Consider the following 22065-nt stretch of genomic DNA (forward strand, 5'->3'; position numbering starts at 1 on the left):
TCATGATTTGAACAATTTAGAATCTACACTACCCCAGGATGCTTCCACATAAGTTTCAGCTTTTCTGGCCCAGTGGTTCTCGAGTAGAAGATTTTCAAAGATTTTTCCTATATATTTCTATGTAAAACTTTGATTCCCAATTGTGGCCCCGTCCTTCCCCCAGGGGTCATGATTTTTACAATTTAGAATCTACGCTATTCCAGAATGCTTCCACATAAGTTTCAGCTTTTCTCGCCCAGTGGTTCTTGAGAAGATTTTCAAAGATTTTTCCTCTATATTTCTATGTAAAACTTTGAATCCCCATTGTGGCCCCGCCCTTCCCCCGGGGGTCATGATTTGAACAATTTAAAATCTACGCTACTCCAGGATGCTTCCACATAAGATTCATCTTTTCTGGCCCACTGGTTCTTTAGAAGAATATTTTCAAAGATTTTTCCCATATATTTCTATGTAAAACTTTGATTCCCCATTGTTGCCCCGCCATTCCCCCGGGGGTCATGATTTGAACAATTTAGAATCTACGCTACCCCAGAATGCTTTCACATAAGTTTCAGCTTTTCTGGCCCAGTGATTCTTGAGAAGAAGATTTTCAAAGATTTTTCCCATATATTTCTATGTAAAACTTTGATTCCCCATTGTTGCCCTGCCCTTCCCCCGGGGGTCATGATTTGAACAATTTAGAATCTACGCTACCCCAGAATGCTTTCACATAAGTTTCAGCTTTTCTGGCCCAGTGATTCTTGAGAAGAAGATTTTCAAAGATTTTTCCTCTATATTTCTATGTAAAACTTTGATTCCCCATTGTGGCCCCGCCCTTCCCCTGGGGGTCATGATTTTTACAATTTAGAATCTACACTACCCTAGGATGCTTCTACGTAAGTTTCAGCTTTTCTTGCCCAGTGGATCTTGAGAAGAAGATTTTCTAATTACACCACCCTATTTTTGTATTTTCTTGATTATCTCCCCTTGTGAGGGGACTTGGCCCTTTATTTTAACAATTTAAATTCCCCTTCACCCAAGGATGCTTTGTACCAAGTTTGGTCAAAATTGGCCTAGTGGTTCTTGAGAAGAAGTCAAAAATGTCAAAAGTTTACAGACGGACAGACAGACGGACGGACGGACGACGGACAAAATGTGATCAGAAAAGCTCACTTGTTTCAAATTCAAATTCAGACTTCATCCTTCCAAGTATATATTCCCATTATTTATTTATTTTTTCTGCAGAAATGCGAAAATCAGATTTAGAAATGATAGGAAAAAATATTAAAACTTTTTGGAAATACTTAGTGACTCTTTGCCTTCGGCATGTTCGGTGAAACGAGATTTCCACTCCTCCACTGTGTCGAATGATTTTGATTGACAAGACAAGCATGTGGACTTCCTGTGAACCATGTGAACTTGAAGATAAAAAATAAAAGCCAACGAATACTGTCAAATGGATTTGTTAATCTTTAAAAATTGATTACTTTTACTGCTTGGAATATTTACACATGTAGAAAAAATAATAAGAATTTTTATTTGATACAACATACCGGTATATCTGAGAATGAAGGGGGTATCTCTCTCTCTCGTACATTTCTCTGTTCAATAAAATGTATGACAGCACATTACTTATTTAGTTTTGAAAATTTAATCTATTAAAATAATTTGATTGCCTCTTTCCATCATCTTGCCCACGAGTATAATCACAGCCGGGAAATATCTACAGATACATGTAGAAGTTAGCTAAAATAATCATCATAAAAGTATAGAATTGACACATAAATTTTTAATATTTTGCATTAGAATTTTAAAATACGAGTGTATTTATGCAATACGTCAACAGACATTTGAAAATCTATAAAAAAATCCGTTATTTTACTCAGAATCGCCTTGGCACAGAAATACATGTATGGTTGTTTCAACCGGGTACAATGTAATTAATTCATTCTAGAAGTAGTAGTTTTATCTTCTACAGACCACATTATTTTATTAGTTAAAAGAATAAGCATATTCTATATAAGTAGATTAATTTTATATTCATACTACACGCGTTCGGTAACAAATACACGTTTTACGGCAATTAAAATCGTGTTATTAAAATATCGATTTAAAACATATGTGCAGAAAAAAAATTGTTTTTATTATTTATTTATCTATTGTTTATTTATATCTTAGCACCTGAAATTAGAATTATAGAACAGTAGAATAATTTTAATGCAAGGAAAAGATCGGAGGCATACCGAATAAATCATTCCTCTTGCGTTCACCGTTTGTTAACCATTCACTTTTCGCTCGCGTTCGGCTCCGTCCACGTTCTGCGTTCACTCACCGTTCACCATTCATACATCGTTCACCAAGTTGCGTTCAGCATTCCCACATCGTTCACTCACCATTCGCTCTGCGTTCGTTCACCGTTCGTTCAGGGTTTGTTCACCGTTCAGGTGGGAAAGTAGAACGTTTCAGGGACTGTAAGTAATATTGAACAAAAGATGTTCAAAATAATGTTGTAAACAATATGCAACTTTTCATTTTCACTAAATATCCCCATTAAGGAGTTGAAGAGTTGGCCACTAAATATTTCTTTTGCAAATATCACGAAAATGAAAAAGAATCTCTGAATAGTTGTTGAACAAAAAGCCAAGAGGGGCCAAAAGTCTTCAATCGATAACTCTTTAGCAGTCAGTATTTTGTTATACATTACAGAAGCAAAAATGTTTATCTCAACAATCTACAACTATATATTATTAGCTCACCTGAGCCGAAGGCTCAAGTGAGCTTTTCTGATCAAAATTTGTCCGTTTTCTGTCGTTGTTGTCGTTGTCGTCGTCGTTGTTGTAAACTTTCCACATTTTCATCTTCTTCTCAAGAACCACGGGGCCAATTTCAACCAAACTTGCCACAAAGTATCCATGGGTGAAGGGGATTCAAGTAAAAGAAATGTTACCAAAAGGCCTCTTCTTTGCAACATAAGTTACAATTTTCGATAGTTTTAATACAGAGATGATATTTTCCATTTTATCAAGACACACATGAATACCGGACTTGAAAATTAAAATTTTTAATTACATTTTACCCTTTTTCAAGATGTGGAAAAAATATATCTGACTTTGATTGTAAGGGGACAAAAAATATAATTGAATGCCCAAAACTAAAATTTCCAGAAACACTTTGTCATAAAAAAAAGAAAATTTCCGTTCACAAAAACATTTTTAATGCACATATGTGAGGGTGAGGGGGTGTGTGTGTGTGGGCAGGGGTGGGGGGTTCTGGGTTATTGGTTAACTAAAAGTGAAGGTCGGGATGGACCGGTCATTTATCAAAACTTAGATTAATAGCAATAAACATCTTCATAAAATAATGAAGGACCAACCCCCTCCCCATATTTCCTGGCATACTATGTGCTATTACGAGACAATGAAACTATTGACATGTTCTAATTTCTGAATTAACCAGTTAGAATTAAATACAAAATTTAGAACAGTTGTCATTCAAATATTTAAATTATTGAGAGTTCCAATATTTAGGAACAAATTGTTGGCTTTTATCGCAAATCTCGCTTGAAAGTTTTACACTTCAGCCGAAATAGCATTGCCTTGAGTGATGACACTGTTGGATTTGACAATTGAACAATTTGAATCCAGGATTTCATTTTATAAAACAAGCCTTTTAATTGGTTGATTAGGACCCACCCACTTTCAAGTGGTATCCTTTGCCTGTATAAGTTGGAGAGCATCCATCGGCCTAGCGAATAGCCATGTTTGATTGTCGGAAAGCGTTGTTGAATTTCTGAAGAAAAAAACACAAAAAGCAAACATTTAAGAAATGAATTTAATTTTTGACGATTCATGAGGTTATGAACTACGACACTTCACGCCGGCATATTTATCATGAAGCGCTAACGCACTTCATGATAAATATGCCGGCGTGAAGCATCATAGTTCATATACCTCACGAATCTTCAAAAATTAAATTCATTTCTTATATTCACATTTTTTTTCTGATGACTTGTCATAATTTTACGCCATTCAACTGTCATTTTTAAAGGAAACAGTGTGCACTATATTTTTTGACGACAAGTGCAGTATTATGATGTAACAATGGAGATATTCATGCTTATTCGTGGTACATATGTAATGTAGTTCATGAGAAAATATACTGCATTTTATTCTGTAAAGAATCATAGGGGAAAATTATTGGCATTTTACATTTAATAGGTGTTTGTTCTGTGTGACTTTTCAGTGCATTAAAAATCTTTTGTTCTCCATGTTTTAGTCACAAGTGAGCTATTTAATTGCAAATACAAGCAAATTTTCGAAACGGGGGTAATACTGTAAATCATGTGATTACCCAGCTGATAACGGACCACTTGTTATTCAGTGAAAAAAAAATGAGTTGCATCAAGCGAAAAGGGACCTTCATGACATAAACGTAATTACGTCAAATAGGGCTTCAAAGACGTGATGTCTATTCTGTGTGTTTGTCGATAAAAAAATTCATACGATAAAGCAAAACAAAAATAAATTTGCGTATTTACATATTTAGAAAAGATAGTCGCGCCTAAAACTGTCCTGAAAAAATTGTACAATGTTGTAAATTTATAGATCTACTGGTAATTTTTTCAAAATAATACATAAACTAATTTAATTTTTGAATGTTCATGAATGGCCTTATTCGTGAGCTGACAAAAATATTCATCAACAAATCAATGGATGTGTCTACCTTACTTATTAAGCTCTAAAAAATCACGTCTTTGGCCTTTCTGGCTGAGCTCCAGTCTCTACCGAAAAGAAAGTGGTCCCCTGCATTTATTTCAATTTGTTTGTTTGCTTTTTTTTGGGGGGGGGGGGGGGGGTACATGTAACACATTCCAGAATTTTTCTCCGTTAGACAGAAAAGTTTGGGAATTGGCGACTCAGTGCCCAAAGTTTGTCATCAGAGTGTAATGGAATAAGTTTACTGATTCAAGCATAGTTGCAATAGCATTTTGTCAATACATATTTGGAAAAAAAAAAACAAGAATGCAGCAGCTAGGAAACTTTGTCTTTAACTATGTCATTAAGGATGAAGCAGCAAAAGCCAGACTTCTGTATTTCCAAATCAACACCGTCAACTTTGGTGCAACACTCTGAGGTTTGAAAACTGCAAATTAAATTATTAATAAAAATATGAATAAATACAAAATACAAAATAAATCAATAAAAAAATTGAAACTAAATTAATTACAATAAATTAAAACTAAACACGGTAAATTTAGGTAAAGCAGATGTTGTTGAAGTCAAAAATAAAGAGCGAAATAGGTCATGAAAAATTTGAAATCAGACGCTTGTAGGCCGTTAGTTTATTTTCTGATAACTAATTTTATTTAAGGACTATAAATATGAGCATATCATGAGTTTATAATCTTACATAATATTGTAATTAAATGGTTTGATACCCCCTCCCCTTCGGCTTTGCTAATGTTCGTTAGGGAACCTTTCAAGGATAAATTCCGATTTTTTCTTTATTCCCTCTTAATTGTTTTCTTTTAAAAAAAATTTCGTTTGAATTTTGCTTCTTTATATTCATTTTTACGTATTTAATTTACCATTAATTCCTTTTTAAGTTCGACCATATATAACCACAAAACACTGGTACATGGACCATACACCCCCCCCCCCCCCCTTCTCCTTCTAAAAATATCATTGCTCTTTTATTATTGAAGTGCACACAATGGTCTTGAAATTCACATCATCAGTAAAGTGGTTTAGATTTATTTTCAAACTTCAATAGTTCCGTATTCTTTCTCAATCATAGATGTTTTTGCAGAAGATCGTGATAATTTGATATTTGGAAGCTGTGCACCTTACACTGCGATTGTAATATCAATGCTTATATTTTAAATGTGTACTCTAAAGAATTTTAATGATAACTTAGCACACAAGTAAACACAAAGGTGACCTATAGTGCATCGGTTTTTCGTCCGTCGTCGTGCGTCGTCCGTCGTGTTAACATTTGAACATTTTCAGAATTTTCTCTGCAACCACTGAACCAATTTCAACCAAATTTGGCACAAAGCATTTTGGAACAAAAATTTTAATTTATAACCTGCACACAGGGGTGGGGCCAAAACACAAAATTAATGCAATCTTTAAAATCTTCTTCTTTTTTGGACATCAAGCAGTCAAACTGTTTGTGTTGTAATCCAATGGTTACCAAAAATGAAAATTTGGCCCTGGGGTCAGGGAAATGCTCCGGGGCTAAAAACGTAGGTAGTGAAAATGCATTATTTCTTTGAAAATCTTCAGTCTAACTCCTGGGCATTACAATAAACCAACTAAGTACATAGTTATGATGAGCAAGAGTGCCTCTACCAAAATTGTGAATTTTATGGCCCCAGGGTCAGGGGTTATGGTGTTAGGGCCTATTGATTATATAGTGAAAATACATGAATTCTTTAAAAATTTCTTCTCTGCTCCTGGGTATTAAATAAACTAACTAAGTACATAGTTATGATGAGCAAGAGTGCCTTCAAAATTATAATTTTATGGCACACAGGGTCAGGAGTTCTTGTTTTAGGGTGGGGCTCTAATGATTATATAGTGAAAATGCTTGAATTCTTGAGTTATGTCCAAGACACGATGTAGTTACGACATCGACAGATTACTTTTTAGGTCACCTGAGTAAACTCAGGTGACCTATTGCTATCTGTTTTCGTCCATCGTCGTTCGTCGTACGTCGTTCGTAAACTTTTGAACATTTTCAGCTTCTTCTCTGCACACAACCAATTTCAACCAAATTTGGCACAAAGCATCTATGGGTGAAGGGGTGCAAAAATTTTGAATTTCATGATCCCTGCCCGGTGGGGCCTGAGGGGTGGGGCCAAAACCACTAAAATTAATGCAATCTTTAAAAATCTTCCTTCAGTTTTATTCCTGGAAATCAAGCAGTCAAACTGTTTGCATGATTGTAATCAGCATTGAGTCCTCTACCAAAATTGTGAAATTCATGGCCCTGGGGTCAGGGGTTCTAGTGCTAGGGCAGGGCTAAATAAGTAGGTAGTGAAAATGCATTATTTCTCTGAAAATCTTTTCTCTGCTCCTGGGTAAAAAAAACCATTTGAATTTAGTTAGTTATATTCATTGCTTCTACCAAAATTGTGAATTTTATGGCCCCATTAATTCTGGTGTTTGGGCGGGGCTCTATAATTATATACAGTGAAAATACATGATTTCTTTGAAAATCTTCTTCTCTGCCCCTGGATATTAAATAAACTAACTAAGTGCATAGTTATGATGAGCAAGAGTGCCTCTATCAAAATTGTGAATTTTTTCACACCAGGGTCAGGGGTTCTGGTAAGGGGGGGGGGTTATAGATTACATAGTAAAAATACATGAATTCTTTGAAAATCTTCTTCTCTGCTCCTAGATATTAAATAAATTAACTAAGTGCATAGTTATGAAGCATGAGTGCCTCTACCAAAATTGTGAATTTTATGGCCCCAGGGTCAAGAGTTCTGGTGTTGGGGGGGGGGGGGGCTCTATTGATTATATAGTGAAAATACTTGAATTCTTTGAAAATCTTCTTCTATGCTCCTAGGTATTAAATAAACTAACTAAGTGCATAGTTATGATGAGCAAGAGTGCCTATACCAAAATTGTGAATTTTATGGTCCCTGGGTCAAGGCTTCTCTTGTAGGGGGGGGGGGGCTCTATAAATTATATAGTAAAAATACATGAATTCTTTGAAAATCTTCTTCTCTGCTCCTAGTTATTAAATAAACTAAGGAAGTGCATAGTTAAGATGAGCAAGAGTGCTTTTACCAAAATTGTGAATTTTATGGTCCCAGGGTCAGGGGTTCTGGTGTTAGGGTGGGGCTCTATTGATTATATAGTAAAAATACACGAATTCTTTAAAAATCTTCTTCTCTGCTCCTAGGTATTAAATAAACTAACTAAGTACATAGTTATGATGAGCAAGAGTGCTTTTACCAAAATTGTGAATTTTATGGTCCCAGGATCAGGGGTTCTGGTGTGTGTGTGAGGGGGGGGGGGGGGGGGGGGGGCTCTGTTGATTATATAGTGAATATACATTAAATTTTTGAAAATTTTCTTCTCTGTCTCTGGGTTTGAAGCAGATGAACTACCTATATTGTTATGATGAGCTAGGGCCCTAATCTTTCAGATTTTGAATTTCAAGGCCCCAGGGTCTGGGGTGGGGGTGGAGCTCTACTTATATACTAATGAATTAATTGTTTGAAATCTGCTCCTTTTTATTTATAAAACATTTATTTATTTTTTGATAGGCAATTTTAACGGTGCCTTTTTAAAATTTGTGCAATGTGTGGACCTAGGTTCAGGGGTTTATTTCACAGTGTTAGGGGCACTACTGATTATTGCTGAATATTACTGATTAGTTGGAATGCATTTTTGTTCTACCTTGCGTATGGGTATTCAGTACCCCTGCGAGGTGATCATGAATAATTCATGGATTTATGAATTTTTCATGAATTTGCCTCATGAAATGTTCATGAAGATCCTATGAACTTATTATTGGGTGTATTTAAATCAATAAACCAAGCTTAGCAACTGTAGTGTATTGTTATGATGATCAATGGTGCCTCTTTCAAAATTGTGAATGCCATATAGCATCTGGCTTAAAACATGAATCAAATTCAATAACTGGAAAGTTGTTGCAGAATGCTCAGGTGACCTATAAGGCCCATGGGCCTCTTGTTTTAAATAGTTTGCTGTAATATTTCTCTACCTTTGTGTGTTTAATAGAATACTGTCTGTTATAAGAAGTTTTACTTACTGTCAATGTCAATGATATCATATCGAATCGAATCATGGTTGTTCAAAGGATTATGGTTTCCATCCTTTATAGTGTGTTTTTCAAAGTGTGAGTTACTTGAAAACTGTAATCTATAAAGCTTTCCCTGTAGTGTCAATATCGTCGACATAAACATGTTGTCGATATCGACGTCAAATTTGTTCTTGGACATGTATGGAATTCTTTGAACATCTTATCCTTTGCTCCTGATTAATATACTAATGATCTAATTACATATTTAAGGCCAGGATTTATTTTATTTTCAATTTTACAAACCCTCCACTCAAGGTTTTGAATTTTCAGAAAAAAAAAAACCATTTTTTTTCTTTCCGATGTCAAATTTGAGTCGGGATCGAGATTTCAAATTTACGCACTCGCACTTCCGGTTTTAAGATGCCGGGTAAATAAAGCTAGATCTGAGAAGATAGCTTGGTTTAGTGTAAAATTCATCGATACGAGTGCCATTCAAAACGTTTCACCCGTTCAAAGGACAAATAAAATGCTGACGACTTTGTTGCACAATGACATGCTGGTGAGATAATTATGTATTCGTTTTAAAAGTATCTGTCTGTAAATCATTTTCCTCCCCCAGGTTTTAAACTGCCTGTGGTAGCTATTGCATATTGCCAGCGACATTGTTTAGGTTTCTGTTATAGCTTACAGTCTAAGCATCATTCTTCAGAAAAGGGTTGCTTATGCATCAGATGTAATGAATAAAACTATGGGAGAAGTTAAGTCCATTTGAGGAAGAAATAAACAATAACCTGAAGAAATAAAAAAAAAAATTCAACTATTAAAAGGCAAGAATATACAAATATATACAGGCATGTAGTATCATTTGTATCAGCCAGAAAAATTATTTTACACTTAATTGAAAAAATGTTCACCCTACTCCCCAATACTCCCTGTCTGTTTTATGATAGGAATATTATAATTTTAGGCATCAAGTAAATTTTAGAACAATGTCTACACATTCACCTAACACATATTAAAAAAATGAAGATATATTGAAAGACTATTAAAGAATTGATTTTTTAAAATATATTTTGACCAACATCACAAAATTTATATAACTGGCCCAAACTGGCAGATGATGAAATAAGCAATTAAATGTTCTACTTTCCTATTTGTAAGCATTATGTGTCCAGTGGTAAGGAGCCTATTAAAATAGCATAAAAAAAGAATGTACAAATGTTAATAATTGATTATATCAAAATTTTTTTTTTATTTCCTTCTCCTTCTGGGACTTTTTTATTCTCATGTTCATAACTACACCTAAACATAAAAAAAAATGCTGGTCTTATAATGAAGAAAGGGGCCTCTTTCAAAATAGATAATTTCAGGGCCGCTGGGTCAGGGGTACCAGGGTGGTACTTTGACTAAAAATAAATTTATGCTTTGAAATCTGCCCTTTGATAAGCAATGGTGTCTCCTTCAAAATTTGTGAATTTCATGGCTTTTGGATTAAAACATGAACCAAATACAATTGCTGGAAAGTTGTTACATGATACTCAGGTGACCTATAAGGCCCATGGGCCTCTTGTTTATCTTTGCAAAATAACCTTTTATAAAGCCCTTTCCCACAAATGAAGTTGCTTTCTATCTGTCTGTTTACCATACATATGAGTTTTTTTTAAATTCAATTAGGAATGAAAGATATTTTGACACTAATTACCCACCCTGTCCAAACCTGGCTATAAGAATGAAAAGTTAGGATTTTTTAAAATTTTAAGTACGTATTTTTTTTAAAATAATATCCTACAATCATCATTAATTCGTTACTTTAGAATAGAAAAGAATATTTATTCAACCAATTTGGGCACACAGTGGAGCATATATTTATTTTATGGGGGAGGGGGGGATGGGGTGTTACACACATGTATATCACTCGGAGCTCCCCGGATGGCTCGTACACTGCATGTTTACATGGGGTGTGGCGGATAAAGCCGAGGATTGCCGATTGTTCACTTTATGCATAATGATCTCTCTATCAAAAAATACAAAAAGCAAATAATTGAAACTTTTGCTTACAATCACATGCTTAGAATAAATTTAAGGAAATTTCTACCGATTACGGCGTGTATATTGTATATTGTTTGGATTTTCAGTGATGAGGCCCATTTCAAACCGTGTAAACATATATTGTCTTGTTCTCATTGACACTGAGTATGAATTTAACTGATGGTTTAATTTACATAGTCATGTAACTGTGTATCAACTTCCATATATTAGTATATGTGTAGATTGAACATCTCCATGTAAGTTAGAATGTCATGCAGTCCGGCACCCTTGACTTGGTCAATAAAATATTGCATGAAACAGCATGATAACACGGGAATAGGTGGCACATCAGAAAAAAACTTATACATGTCAATACATATATTAACGATTTTAGTATACTCTGACAGTCGAATTAAACGTCAGCCTTTGAATTGATTGTGTTGCATCAAGCCTAGATATATACGTAACCTGAGTATCTTTTTATCAGTATTTTTTAGTGCTGAACAAATAAAATTCCTTAATGTTTTTAACATGAGAATAAAAAACAACTTATTATTTTTACAAAATTGTACAACAAACAATATTTATCTAGTACACTGTATTTCAATTTATACAACTGCAAGCAACGAAGTAACGTGCCTCTGTTCTAAGCACATTTTCGAAGAAGACCTCCCCCCCCCCTTTTCCCCAATGTACAAAACTTTATTTCTTTCACTGATATATAGGTAAGTAACAATTATTGATACAATGTGTGTACTGGTATATGTTTAATTTTATTTTAGCATCTTAGATCACTGTCATACAGACAAGTAGCATCGTTTGGGGGGGGGGGACAACATTTCTTCCATTTTGAATAAGAAGATTTTCCAGATTTCAATATTTTCAATTGAAATTAAATAAAGGGAAATCAGTTTGAAAGAAGTAGTTGCATCCCACCCACCCCCTAAAAACATTAGTTCAGGGAAGTACTTTAAAAATACATGTAGGTAATGTCTACGGGTTTGTTTTTGTGGAAGTGGGCTTGCTAATTATAGAGAAAGAGAAATAACATTACTTTGACCGAGACCAATCCTTAAGACTTTTTATACGCCCGTCTTAAGACGGGACGTATTATGTTATAGGCTTCATGTCCGTCCGTCCGTCCGTCCGTCCGTCCGTCTGTCTGTCCATTCCTGTCCGGCTCATAACTTCAATACTATTAGGCCTAGGATTATCAAACTTTGTCAACTGATACTTCTTGGGTAGACGGTGTGTCGCGCGCAAAAAGTAGGTCGCTATGACCTTTAATTAAGATGCTATGGCCAAATATGGAAAAATCCTGTCCGGCTCATAACTAGTAAACTATTAGACCTAGAACTATCAAACTTGGGAAATGTATACATCTTGGGTAGAAGGTGTGTCGCGACCTATTTCAAGGTCACTGTGACCTTTAATTTAAGTGAATTTTTTTAAAAAACTAAGTTTTTTAAATTTTGAATTTCATAATCCTAAAAAATGTAAAGATATAGTTGTATCCTTATTAAAAAAGTGTTAAATCAAGAAAATACTTATTTTTTTCAGCATATACTTGACAGCAATCTATAACAAATATATTAATGTATGTTAGAGAAATCCCATGTCTCCCATGAGTGTAATTATCAAGCACTGGTCAAGAGTTTTGATAACAGAAAGTTGCATGTCAAATTAGAGAGAAATTAATGAGTTTAGTGTGAGGAGCTAATTGGAGAGCATCGGTGTTATACATATCCCTTTGGGAATTAAGGCAGATGGGTAATCCTGTTGGATTAAAAATACCTCGTGTTGGCTAGCCAAAGTTTTAAAATGAATTTGATGAAAAGTAATTTACACTAATTTGATTTTGCATAATAAACTGATATGATATATAATATTATTAATTTAAAGAACTAATTTCATAGGATTGGAGTCAGCATGTCCATTTTCCATAGAAATCGCATATTAAAATCTTTCTGACATTAAATGTAAAAAAAAAAATCATTGAGTATTTTATATATTTTTAAAAATATTTTATGGTAGAGAGTTCAGATTCGTTCATCTATAGTAATGAGTAGACGAGCATCCAGTCAAAGATTAATTAATGAGTTCAATTTAGGAAGGCTAGCCAGCATCTTCTTATCTGTTACCCTTTGGGAATTAGACAGAAGAACTGCTGGTCAGTTGAAATAGCATATGTCATTTGATGGCCAGCCTTTTATTTTCAAAATTAATTTAGTATAGATTAAGTTGTTAAGACTACCGGTAATTTGATATTGTTTAATATGATGGGCATTTGACAAGGTCTAATACAACCAGTATAGAAATCTATCAATGATGCTGTGATTAATGCCTACACCACAGGGGATGGATAAACAAATATTTTAAGGAATAGAAAAAATTATGGAAATTTTAGAATCAAGGTTGACATGATTTTCTTGCACTCTAAACCATTTAAGTTAATTTTAATTTTTTGACGGGCGTATCATGCTGTGGCGTGGCACTTTATCTATACATGAACTTTGATGTCAGATACTCATTTTACCCCCTTTCGAGCAATCGTAATTTTAAATCGGTCAATTCGGTGAACAGTAAATAATTTCCCTTGGAAAATGGCATGTTGTTACGAATGCCTTGCGAGATGATTTCAGAGTAGGAACTTGTTTGGTTTTGTATGGTCAGCGGTCTTGTCAAGGACCCTTTCAAATACAAATGTCCAGTGATTAAAGCATGATTATGTTGATGATGTAGTAATAAGGTGAGATAATTCGTTGAATACTTTCATTGAGAATTTACTAAATTTGCAGCTCTCCACCGGCAAGTGTTGGCGTCTCCATGTGAGGGAAAAATTCTCGAGAGGGACGTTAAACAACACACACACACAGTTACTTTATTATTTCAATATATACCAGTGGTGTAGCTAGCAAATTATTAACTGTATTCAGAAAGGCAAGGGGTCTGGGGGCCGCCTTTAGGCCGCCATCGGGTCCAGGGCAGGGCCCTGGTGGGGGCCCAGGGGGCGAAGCCCCCGGAAGCTCATGCATTTTAAGGGTTTTATACATTAGAAAACTACCTTAAAATAGTTCAATTTTTACAATCGTAGTTCTTCTATACTAAATATTATCAAAAACTTGCCGAGTTTTGACAATACTAACAACTCCCAAAATTTCCTTTTTCTAAAAGCATTTCTTGTTTTCATGAAATTTGTCTAAATTTTCCCCAATGAAAATCTTATAATATGTTTAGGGCTCCGAACTCACAAAACCTTGACTTTGTGAGGATGCTTTAACTGATATTTTCACAATAATTTTTCACAAGAACATGTTTGCTTTTTCCTAAAGTTGGCTAATTTTTCAAACTTTTTTCTCATCATTTGTAGCAACGTTTTTATTATAAAAGCTAGTTAATTTTTTTTTTTAGGATTTCGAGGACGAATTTCATAATTGTGTGAATTCAAGTAAAAGCAAATAATATCAAATTTTAATGTATGTTATTTACTAGCCCTAATAATTTCTTTAAACCAAAGGTAACTGCGATGTACTAGTATTTTACATGTTATTTCAAATCAATTGATTTTTAACATGTAACATGTAACATATGAAGAATATTCAAGTTTTTGTGTTGATATACCTGTATATAGAATTTCATTTCGCATTTTAAAAATGATTAAAAAACATTGGTTAATTGAGGAATAATTTTTATTACAACTACTATACATTGAATTTTTTGTTAAAATTTGTTAGTTAGGATGTCCTAACTTAAATTCTCTTTATGTCAGATAAATTTTATGATATATGTCTTATTGGACAAAAATCTTAGGAAAGTTGAATATATTCTTTTAATCTATTAAGCAGGTAAGGATTAAAAATATCTATAACGCAAAATGTAATAATCCAAAAATCATTTGATATTACATTTTGCGTTATTACATTTTGTGTCGAGATCAATGTGAAATGTAAGAACACTAAATGGAGTAATCCTAGTTATGTTCCCCAAACGAAATTTTGTGCACGCGATTTCTCAGCAACTATTTGGCGGATTTCTATGAAATTTTCAGGAATTATGCGCAATAAGATGAACTTGATACATTTTAAAGGAAATTTGGAAATTTGCTTCTGGTGCCAAGTTATGGGCAATTTCCTGATTTTAAAATGCAATTTTGTCGCCCCTTTTTTTCGAAGATGGCTAAAGATATGACCTTGAGACTTATTGGAGACGATAGTTCGTGACTTTGTGGTTTGCAGAATCACCTTTTTGTGCGTTTCAGTTCTTCCGGTTGTTACGAATGCGAATTTAAAAAAATTGTATTTTCTAACTTTTTTGTTTTTCAATATTTTTCATTTATTTTTGGTTTATTAATGGAAACCCTCCTTATAATGTTTACTGTATAATTTGTTTGAATGTTGATAAATCTATACTCTAGATATTAGCATTCAAAAATCTGAAGCGGGTCCAAAATGGCGGCTGTCTCTGTCAACGTCGACATTTCGCAATAGGGGTTTACGGAGGCAGCCCAGCGTTTGCTTGAATGAAAGTAACAAAAGAATAAATGAAATGTAAAGGAATGTTTGGATTGTCACGTCGTAGTTACGTTGCATTTCTGTGTCAAGCTAACGTCTTCTATAATTGGTTTTGGCTGGTTTTCAAAGTAAAAAAAGAAAAGACTAAATGTGGAAATGAAATTCGATGCCTAATATCTTTTGTGCACCACGGAAAAACAGATCTTAAATCATACTTATAAGTAATACTTTCTCAAAAAAGAATATCAATGAATATTGTAAGTATAAATCTTAAACACTGTATTTCCTATGCACACTTGTGTCATATTAAACTAATAAATAAGACAAAAATAAGAAAACGATTTTTTTAAAGATCGCTTCATGGAGTTTATTTAATCATTCTTGTCTCAAAGACCTGATTCAAGTTATTGAGCATATATGATATCTGATTCCTTGACCGTCGTAGGGCGAGCCATGTTTTTTGGTGAAACGTTTCAACCTTTTTCGATTAACTAAGCGGGATAGTTCACTTTGGGGATAAACAGGAAATTGAAAAAAGTTTAAAATTCATAACCGTTTCACCGCTTTAGTGTTACATGCATATTAACAATATGGAATTTGTAAAATGTGTTCAATATACTTTCTAAACCTCGAATCTAACGCTATGAGAACGTTCTTTTTTTTAACTCGTGGCGTTTAGCGATAAATTTTGAATAGTGACCCGCCTTTCATAATTTTAAGAGAGAAGCACTGTTTCGTTGATATATACAAGTAGATTTAGAGTAGAGGTCCCGATAGTGTAATATTTAGTGTGTTGGAATTTCATGCTGGCGACTTGTGTTCAGTCCCCCTTGTGTGCAAATCTTTTTTACTTTTTCAGCTCGATTTTAAGTTTTCTTTCTGGAATCGGACGGAAGACCTCTCGTTGCTCGCAACGAATTTCATATCTAGTTATTATTATTATGTCGCCCCGAACGAAGTCGGGGACGACATATTGCGATTGTACGCATGTTTTTTTTATCCAGGCTGTTTCTCGGAGATGGCTGGGACAATCTTCCTGAAACTTTCCTCAAAGGACGATCACTGGTTGTAGTTGTGCAGTGAGGTCGTTCAGTTCCAATATGTCTACCGTTGCCATGGAAACCTGTAAAAATCGACGAATTTTGTCCACGAGTGTTCTCTCTGGTCCCTTAAACGTTCGTCATGAAACTTTTTTTATTTTAATGAATAGTATCTGTAGTTGTGCGATTTGCATTTAAAATTTTCAAATAATCGATTATTGCCATGGAAACCAGGGGAATGTTAAAATTCTTTAATTTCGATTTTCTCAATAACTACTCAAGCAATCGTTTTGAAACTTTCAATGTTAATTCCTTGCAATGTGTCAAAGTGATTTCTACTTTTAAAATAATTGTAATGAGTCGCTCACAGTTGTCATAGAAACGAAACAGAAAAAAGGTTAAGATGTACACATGTGTTCTCCAAGGTCTAGGTCAAAGGGTCAAAGTTCTTCGTGTCCAATAAAAGTTCTTTTCACAAGGATTACATATTTGAAATACGAAAGCCCTAGCCCTTACCGTTCAAACGTAAGGTACTATGTTCAAGACGACCCCCCCCCCCTTTTGAAGCGCACTGCCAGGTAGAATACACAGATATAACATATACAACTTACAAGTAACGTTTTAAAAGTTTCATTCATAAAATTCAGTTCTCCTGATGTGATTTGATAGTTTGCCAACATTCATTCTTCTTCTGTCTTGTCTCTAGATTTTATAATTATTTTATTTTATCTATATAAAAAAATAACGATTATCAGCTGCATTTATTAGCTTTTCGCGTTTTCTTGTATATCTATTACTTGTATATTATTAATTTCATTAGATAGTGCAAGTATAAATTAGAAAATTGGTACGTTATTTCCATAGTTTTTATTCATTCATAAATCCTTGGATCCACTCCTGCAGGTCCGCTCCTGCAGGTGCGCGAAGCCTTGATCGCTACTGTAAACAAAACATTCATCTCGCCGAAAATGTTTATGATTCCGCTAAACTGAGAAAGTTTACACATGATTTATCATCTCATAACAAACATCAGCCCTGTGCAATGCAGAAATGCTCGAATTGAAGATGGCATGTCAGATTCGTTTTGCGGCAGAACCTCTAAAAATGAAAGTGAAAGAAGGGAAATTTCAGAGTTCTCACTGGGTTATAATACACAAAATAATTCAGCTGATCTTCTTAATAAATTACATTTGCCAAGCTTTTTTGGTAGGAAAGATACTGCCAATTAACAAGTATGAGGATCAGTTCAGTACATCTGCCCAATTTCTTTTATGCAAGTCTGCAAATTTAGGAACTTATAATTTTTTCCTGCACTACTTTCTTCTCCTACCGATTCTAAAAATAATTAGTGGGATGTACCCAATTAAGGTCTTCCGTTTCCAACGGAAAGGACTGATAGGACTCAATGGTTGTCCAAGCTTAGCTAATGGACCATTGTTTTAGTGATGATAAAAATGAAAGTCTTGTCCGGTACGGGGCGACATATACTATTGCTTGCAATAGCAGACTTTCTAGTTATTATTATTTTTCTTCTTCCTGGGAAAATCTTTTCCGCGAGTGATCTTGTAAACTACACATCCAACTTAGGTGAAACCTTTTTAGGGTCAGTAGGCATGTTATTTAGATTTGCGGAACGAAGGTCATTTTGCGTGCACGTGCTTGCAAGAGCGTGCACGTGCAACACGTGAAATGACCAATATAATGGATATAGCCGAATCTTTTCTATTCCTTGATGAAATGTTTTGAAACTCATAATGTAAGGATATATTAGTATTACAGACAATATGACATGGTCAAAATAGCAAGATCTCACGCGCATGCACGTGCGCTTCGCTCTGATTGGCTGAAACTTATAAAGTCTCAATATCTTTATTGTTTTTTGATGAAATCCTTTGAAATTTTGAACATAGTCATGCAGTAGGATATCCTACAACATGACATATAGCAATTATCATGAAAACACGTGCATGCATGTGCGCTGCAATCTGATTGGCTTAAACTTTAAACAGCTATAACTCCCTTGCTTTTCAACCAAACAGGATGGGATTTGAAACATAGATAGATATAATGGACTTCTACAAGGAGGTATCGTCACCATGCACATGCATACACGTGCGTGTACGTGCGCTGTAATATGATTGGCTGAAACTTTAAACAGCTATAACTCCCTTGGTTTTCAACCAAACAGGGTGGGATTTAGAACATAAATAGATGTAATTGACTTCTACAAGAAGGTACGGCCACCATGCTCATGTATGCACGAGCGTGCACGTCAAATGAGTAAAATCAAAAATACTCTTGAATGAGCGTATTTTTTAATAGTTTTGGATTTAATACTTTAATATTTAGTATATTGAAATATATAGATTGTGTAGACAATATGGTCATTACGCACATGCATTCACATGTAAATGCGTGCAATGCTAAAATTTGAATGAACTTGGTACACTTCTGGGTAAACGTTGTTAAAGTCTCAAATGCATAGGGTTTGTCTTATTTAATGAAGCTTACATAGAATATGGCACCAAAAGAGATATGGGGAGCGTTTGGGGAACATCTGTAACGGTCCCCGTTACAATTAGCACTAGTTTATTACATTTTGCGTTTACATTGAAATATATAGGGAAAAACTTTTAAAATCTTCTTCTCAAAAACTACTGAGCCAGAAAAGCTGAAACTTATGTGGAAGCATCCTCGGGTAATGTAAATTTTGAATTGTTGAAATGATGACCCCCGAGGGTAAGGCAGGGCCACAATAGGGAATCCAAGTTTTACATTGAAGTATATATGAAAAAACTTTAAAAATCTTCTCAAGAACCACTGGACCAGAAAAGCTGAAACTTATGTGGAAGCATCTTGGGGTAGTGTAAATTCTAAATTGTTCAAATCATGACCTCGGGGTAGGGCGGGGCTACAATAGGGAATCCAAGTTTTACATTGAAGTATTATAGGGAAAAAACTTTTAAAATTTTCTTCTCAAGAGCCGCTGGGCCACAAAAGCTGAAACCCCTGGGGAGCCCTGGGGATTGGGCAAGGTCAAGATAGGTATTACAAGGGGGAATCTGTTAAATATCAAAATGGCTAAAATTAATCAGGTGAGTGATGAGCCTCTTGTTTTGAATTACAGTCAATTCTCGATAAACTGCTACCTTTTGTAATTTAGAAATCATGGCGGTATAACGAATTTGGCGATAAATTGAATTTCCCATTTTTTAGAAAACAAGAAATAGAGTTACCGTCCTTAGAAATACCATTTAGCGTTTCTTTTCTTATTATTACATGTACATGTATATAAAAAGATATTTCTGATTGAAGATACTTCAAATAAATTTTTTAATGTACAATTTCGCTAAAACAAAATGTGCTGTAATAAAATAAAGACAAGTACTTGTGTATGCATGTAAATCTGCATGTCTGATATTGAAAAAAAAAACGTGCTGGGTCAATCGTTGTGATATATTGCCGATGGTACGTAAAATGAATTCTTGAATAAATTCATTGTATATGGCATCATTGTTAATGAAACGTTCACAATTTATACCGTATAATTATTTTTTCAGCAAACTTTGCATTGTTTTAAACAGAGATCATCAGAATAATATCGTTATCGGCGTACTTCAACAACGACCGCTTTCTTGGCGAAGCCAGGACTAAATGATTTTTATCAAACAGAAAACAAAATTATTATAACAGTTCATATTAGAATTATTGTTTATTTAATTCTTGTTTAATTACTTAATTGCATGTACCTTGTCTGCCTTTGCATGCTTTACAACATGACCACATGCACCTGTGGCAGTATATTGAGATAATTGACACTTAAAAATGGACGTTTCTTGTGAAAATATGGTGGCGGATGGCGGTATGCGAATTTGGTGTCATAAAGAGAATTTTATATAGCAGGAAAAATGTTCATGGGAAATAATGGTGGTATTGCAAAAATGGCGATGAATCGAATGGCGATATTTTGAGAATTTACTGTACTTCAAAATTGCATGATAGCAATTGTGCCAAGTAAGGCTTTTATATTTCAGATATGTACGCCTTGTGATAGATCTTTCAATTTTGTCTTCATGCATAGCTTCGAACTTGACCTATTAGCTGTTATTCTGAACATTGGTTGTAGGGCTTATTTCACGTGCATAATTCATATGACAAGATTTTTCCTTGGGCATTTTTTTTTACCTCATGTCCTTGACCTTTGAATTTTTCCTACTTTTGTAAAACTTTATCCTTGACAGTAAGCCATATAAGTGAAGCAGTTTAAAACAAACACTTTTTCATTTTTCAGATACTGCTTATGCAGAGAACAAAGATGATGGCGAGTGGTATTATTTTGATGATTCTAGTGTCTCTTCATCATCAGAGGATGATGTGGTTGTAAGTAATATCCAGCATGCATGCCTCTGCTTCCACATGATATACACAACTCCATTATATAAGTATCCACTTATCAAATAGGGCTACTCCACAATTTTTCTATTCAGTCATTCACTTATTTCAAGTAAATTTGAAGTATTTGAACATTAAAAGATGTAATAAAATGAAAATAATAACAACCAAATTAAAATATCTATATAAGTTTATTTTGACATACGAGGGGTGATCAAAAAGTTCACAAACTAATTGATTAACTTCTAGAAAAAGAAATGACAAAAGGTTTCGGTATTGAAATTTTTTTAAAGTAGTCCTCCCCAATTTAACACCCATCTACAACATGATCTAGGCGGTCAGATAACATGCTTTGTAACATTCTGTCACAGAAGCTAAAAGAATTTTACGACTCTGGCGACCATTTCGTGAACAGGTCGTAGCTCATAAACTTAGACGTAAACTTGAATGTAGCACTTAAGTGCATTTCACAAAGATTTTATCATTTACGATTTGCAAGTTACGATTATAAAGTTGATTGTAAGTCCAAGAGCAGTCAGGGGCACTCTTAAAATACTTACGTGCAAGTAAATTCATAAAAAAATTTAAAATGATCACTTTCTTACATTAGAACTGTCTGCTTCTACAAGTTTTCTGTGTATGCTGAGTCCAATCTCAAAATGCAAATTAAGTATCATCACAAATACATGCATTTTATTTTTTCAATGAAATGAAATAACTGTTACAATGTTAATATTTAAGTAAATGTTTTGTTTGGTTGCATCTTAGTTTCATTCATTAAAAAAAATATAATAATAATGAGAAATTATATTTTCACTGTACATGTTTATAAGAAAATTGTGAATACCTCTTAATAGATCCATAAAATATTTGTGATTGGTACCTTCTCTGAAAACCCAGGGGGGGGTGTACAAGTTTTCTTTGCAGAGGTTGCACATATTGAAGTGAAATTTAGTATACAGATTTATCATAACAATATCTAGGTCAAGTTTTGTTTTGGATTTGATCAAGTTATGTCCCTTGGACTTAGAAAAATTCCAATTATTTGGGGGAGGGGGGCATAAGTGTTTTACAAACATCTCTTATTATTCTTTGGTTTCTTCTATTTAAACAATAAAATGCTTTCTTTAGTTGTTAGTATGGGAATGAATGTTGCAGCTGCTGCAGAAAAAATACATAACCCACCCGCGTGAGCGGGTTATGTAAATTTTTTCTGCAATAGATGCGACATTCATCCCGTACTAACACCCAAAGAAAGACATTTTATTGTTTATATTTATATCTGTTTAAATAATCATTTGAAGTAGGATTAAAAAGATTAATTATTGCAT

General features: G+C 34.2%; 1 protein-coding gene across 1 annotated transcript in view; it reads left to right on the top strand.

Annotated features, from left to right (window-relative positions):
* The window catches only part of LOC134280029 (ubiquitin carboxyl-terminal hydrolase 4-like), a 140287-nt gene that overhangs the window by 112042 nt on the left and 6180 nt on the right, over positions 1 to 22065 (top strand). The window contains exon 12 of the mRNA XM_062762458.1: positions 20634 to 20722. Within this exon, the coding sequence (XP_062618442.1) occupies positions 20634 to 20722 (89 nt within the window). The remainder of the gene's footprint in view (positions 1 to 20633; positions 20723 to 22065) is intronic.

The sequence above is a fragment of the Saccostrea cucullata genome, unplaced genomic scaffold, assembly GCF_032062105.1.
Source record: "Saccostrea cucullata isolate Sc308-1 unplaced genomic scaffold, CSIRO_AGI_Scuc_v1 ctg1725, whole genome shotgun sequence".
NCBI classification, from domain to species: Eukaryota; Metazoa; Mollusca; class Bivalvia; order Ostreida; family Ostreidae; genus Saccostrea; species Saccostrea cuccullata.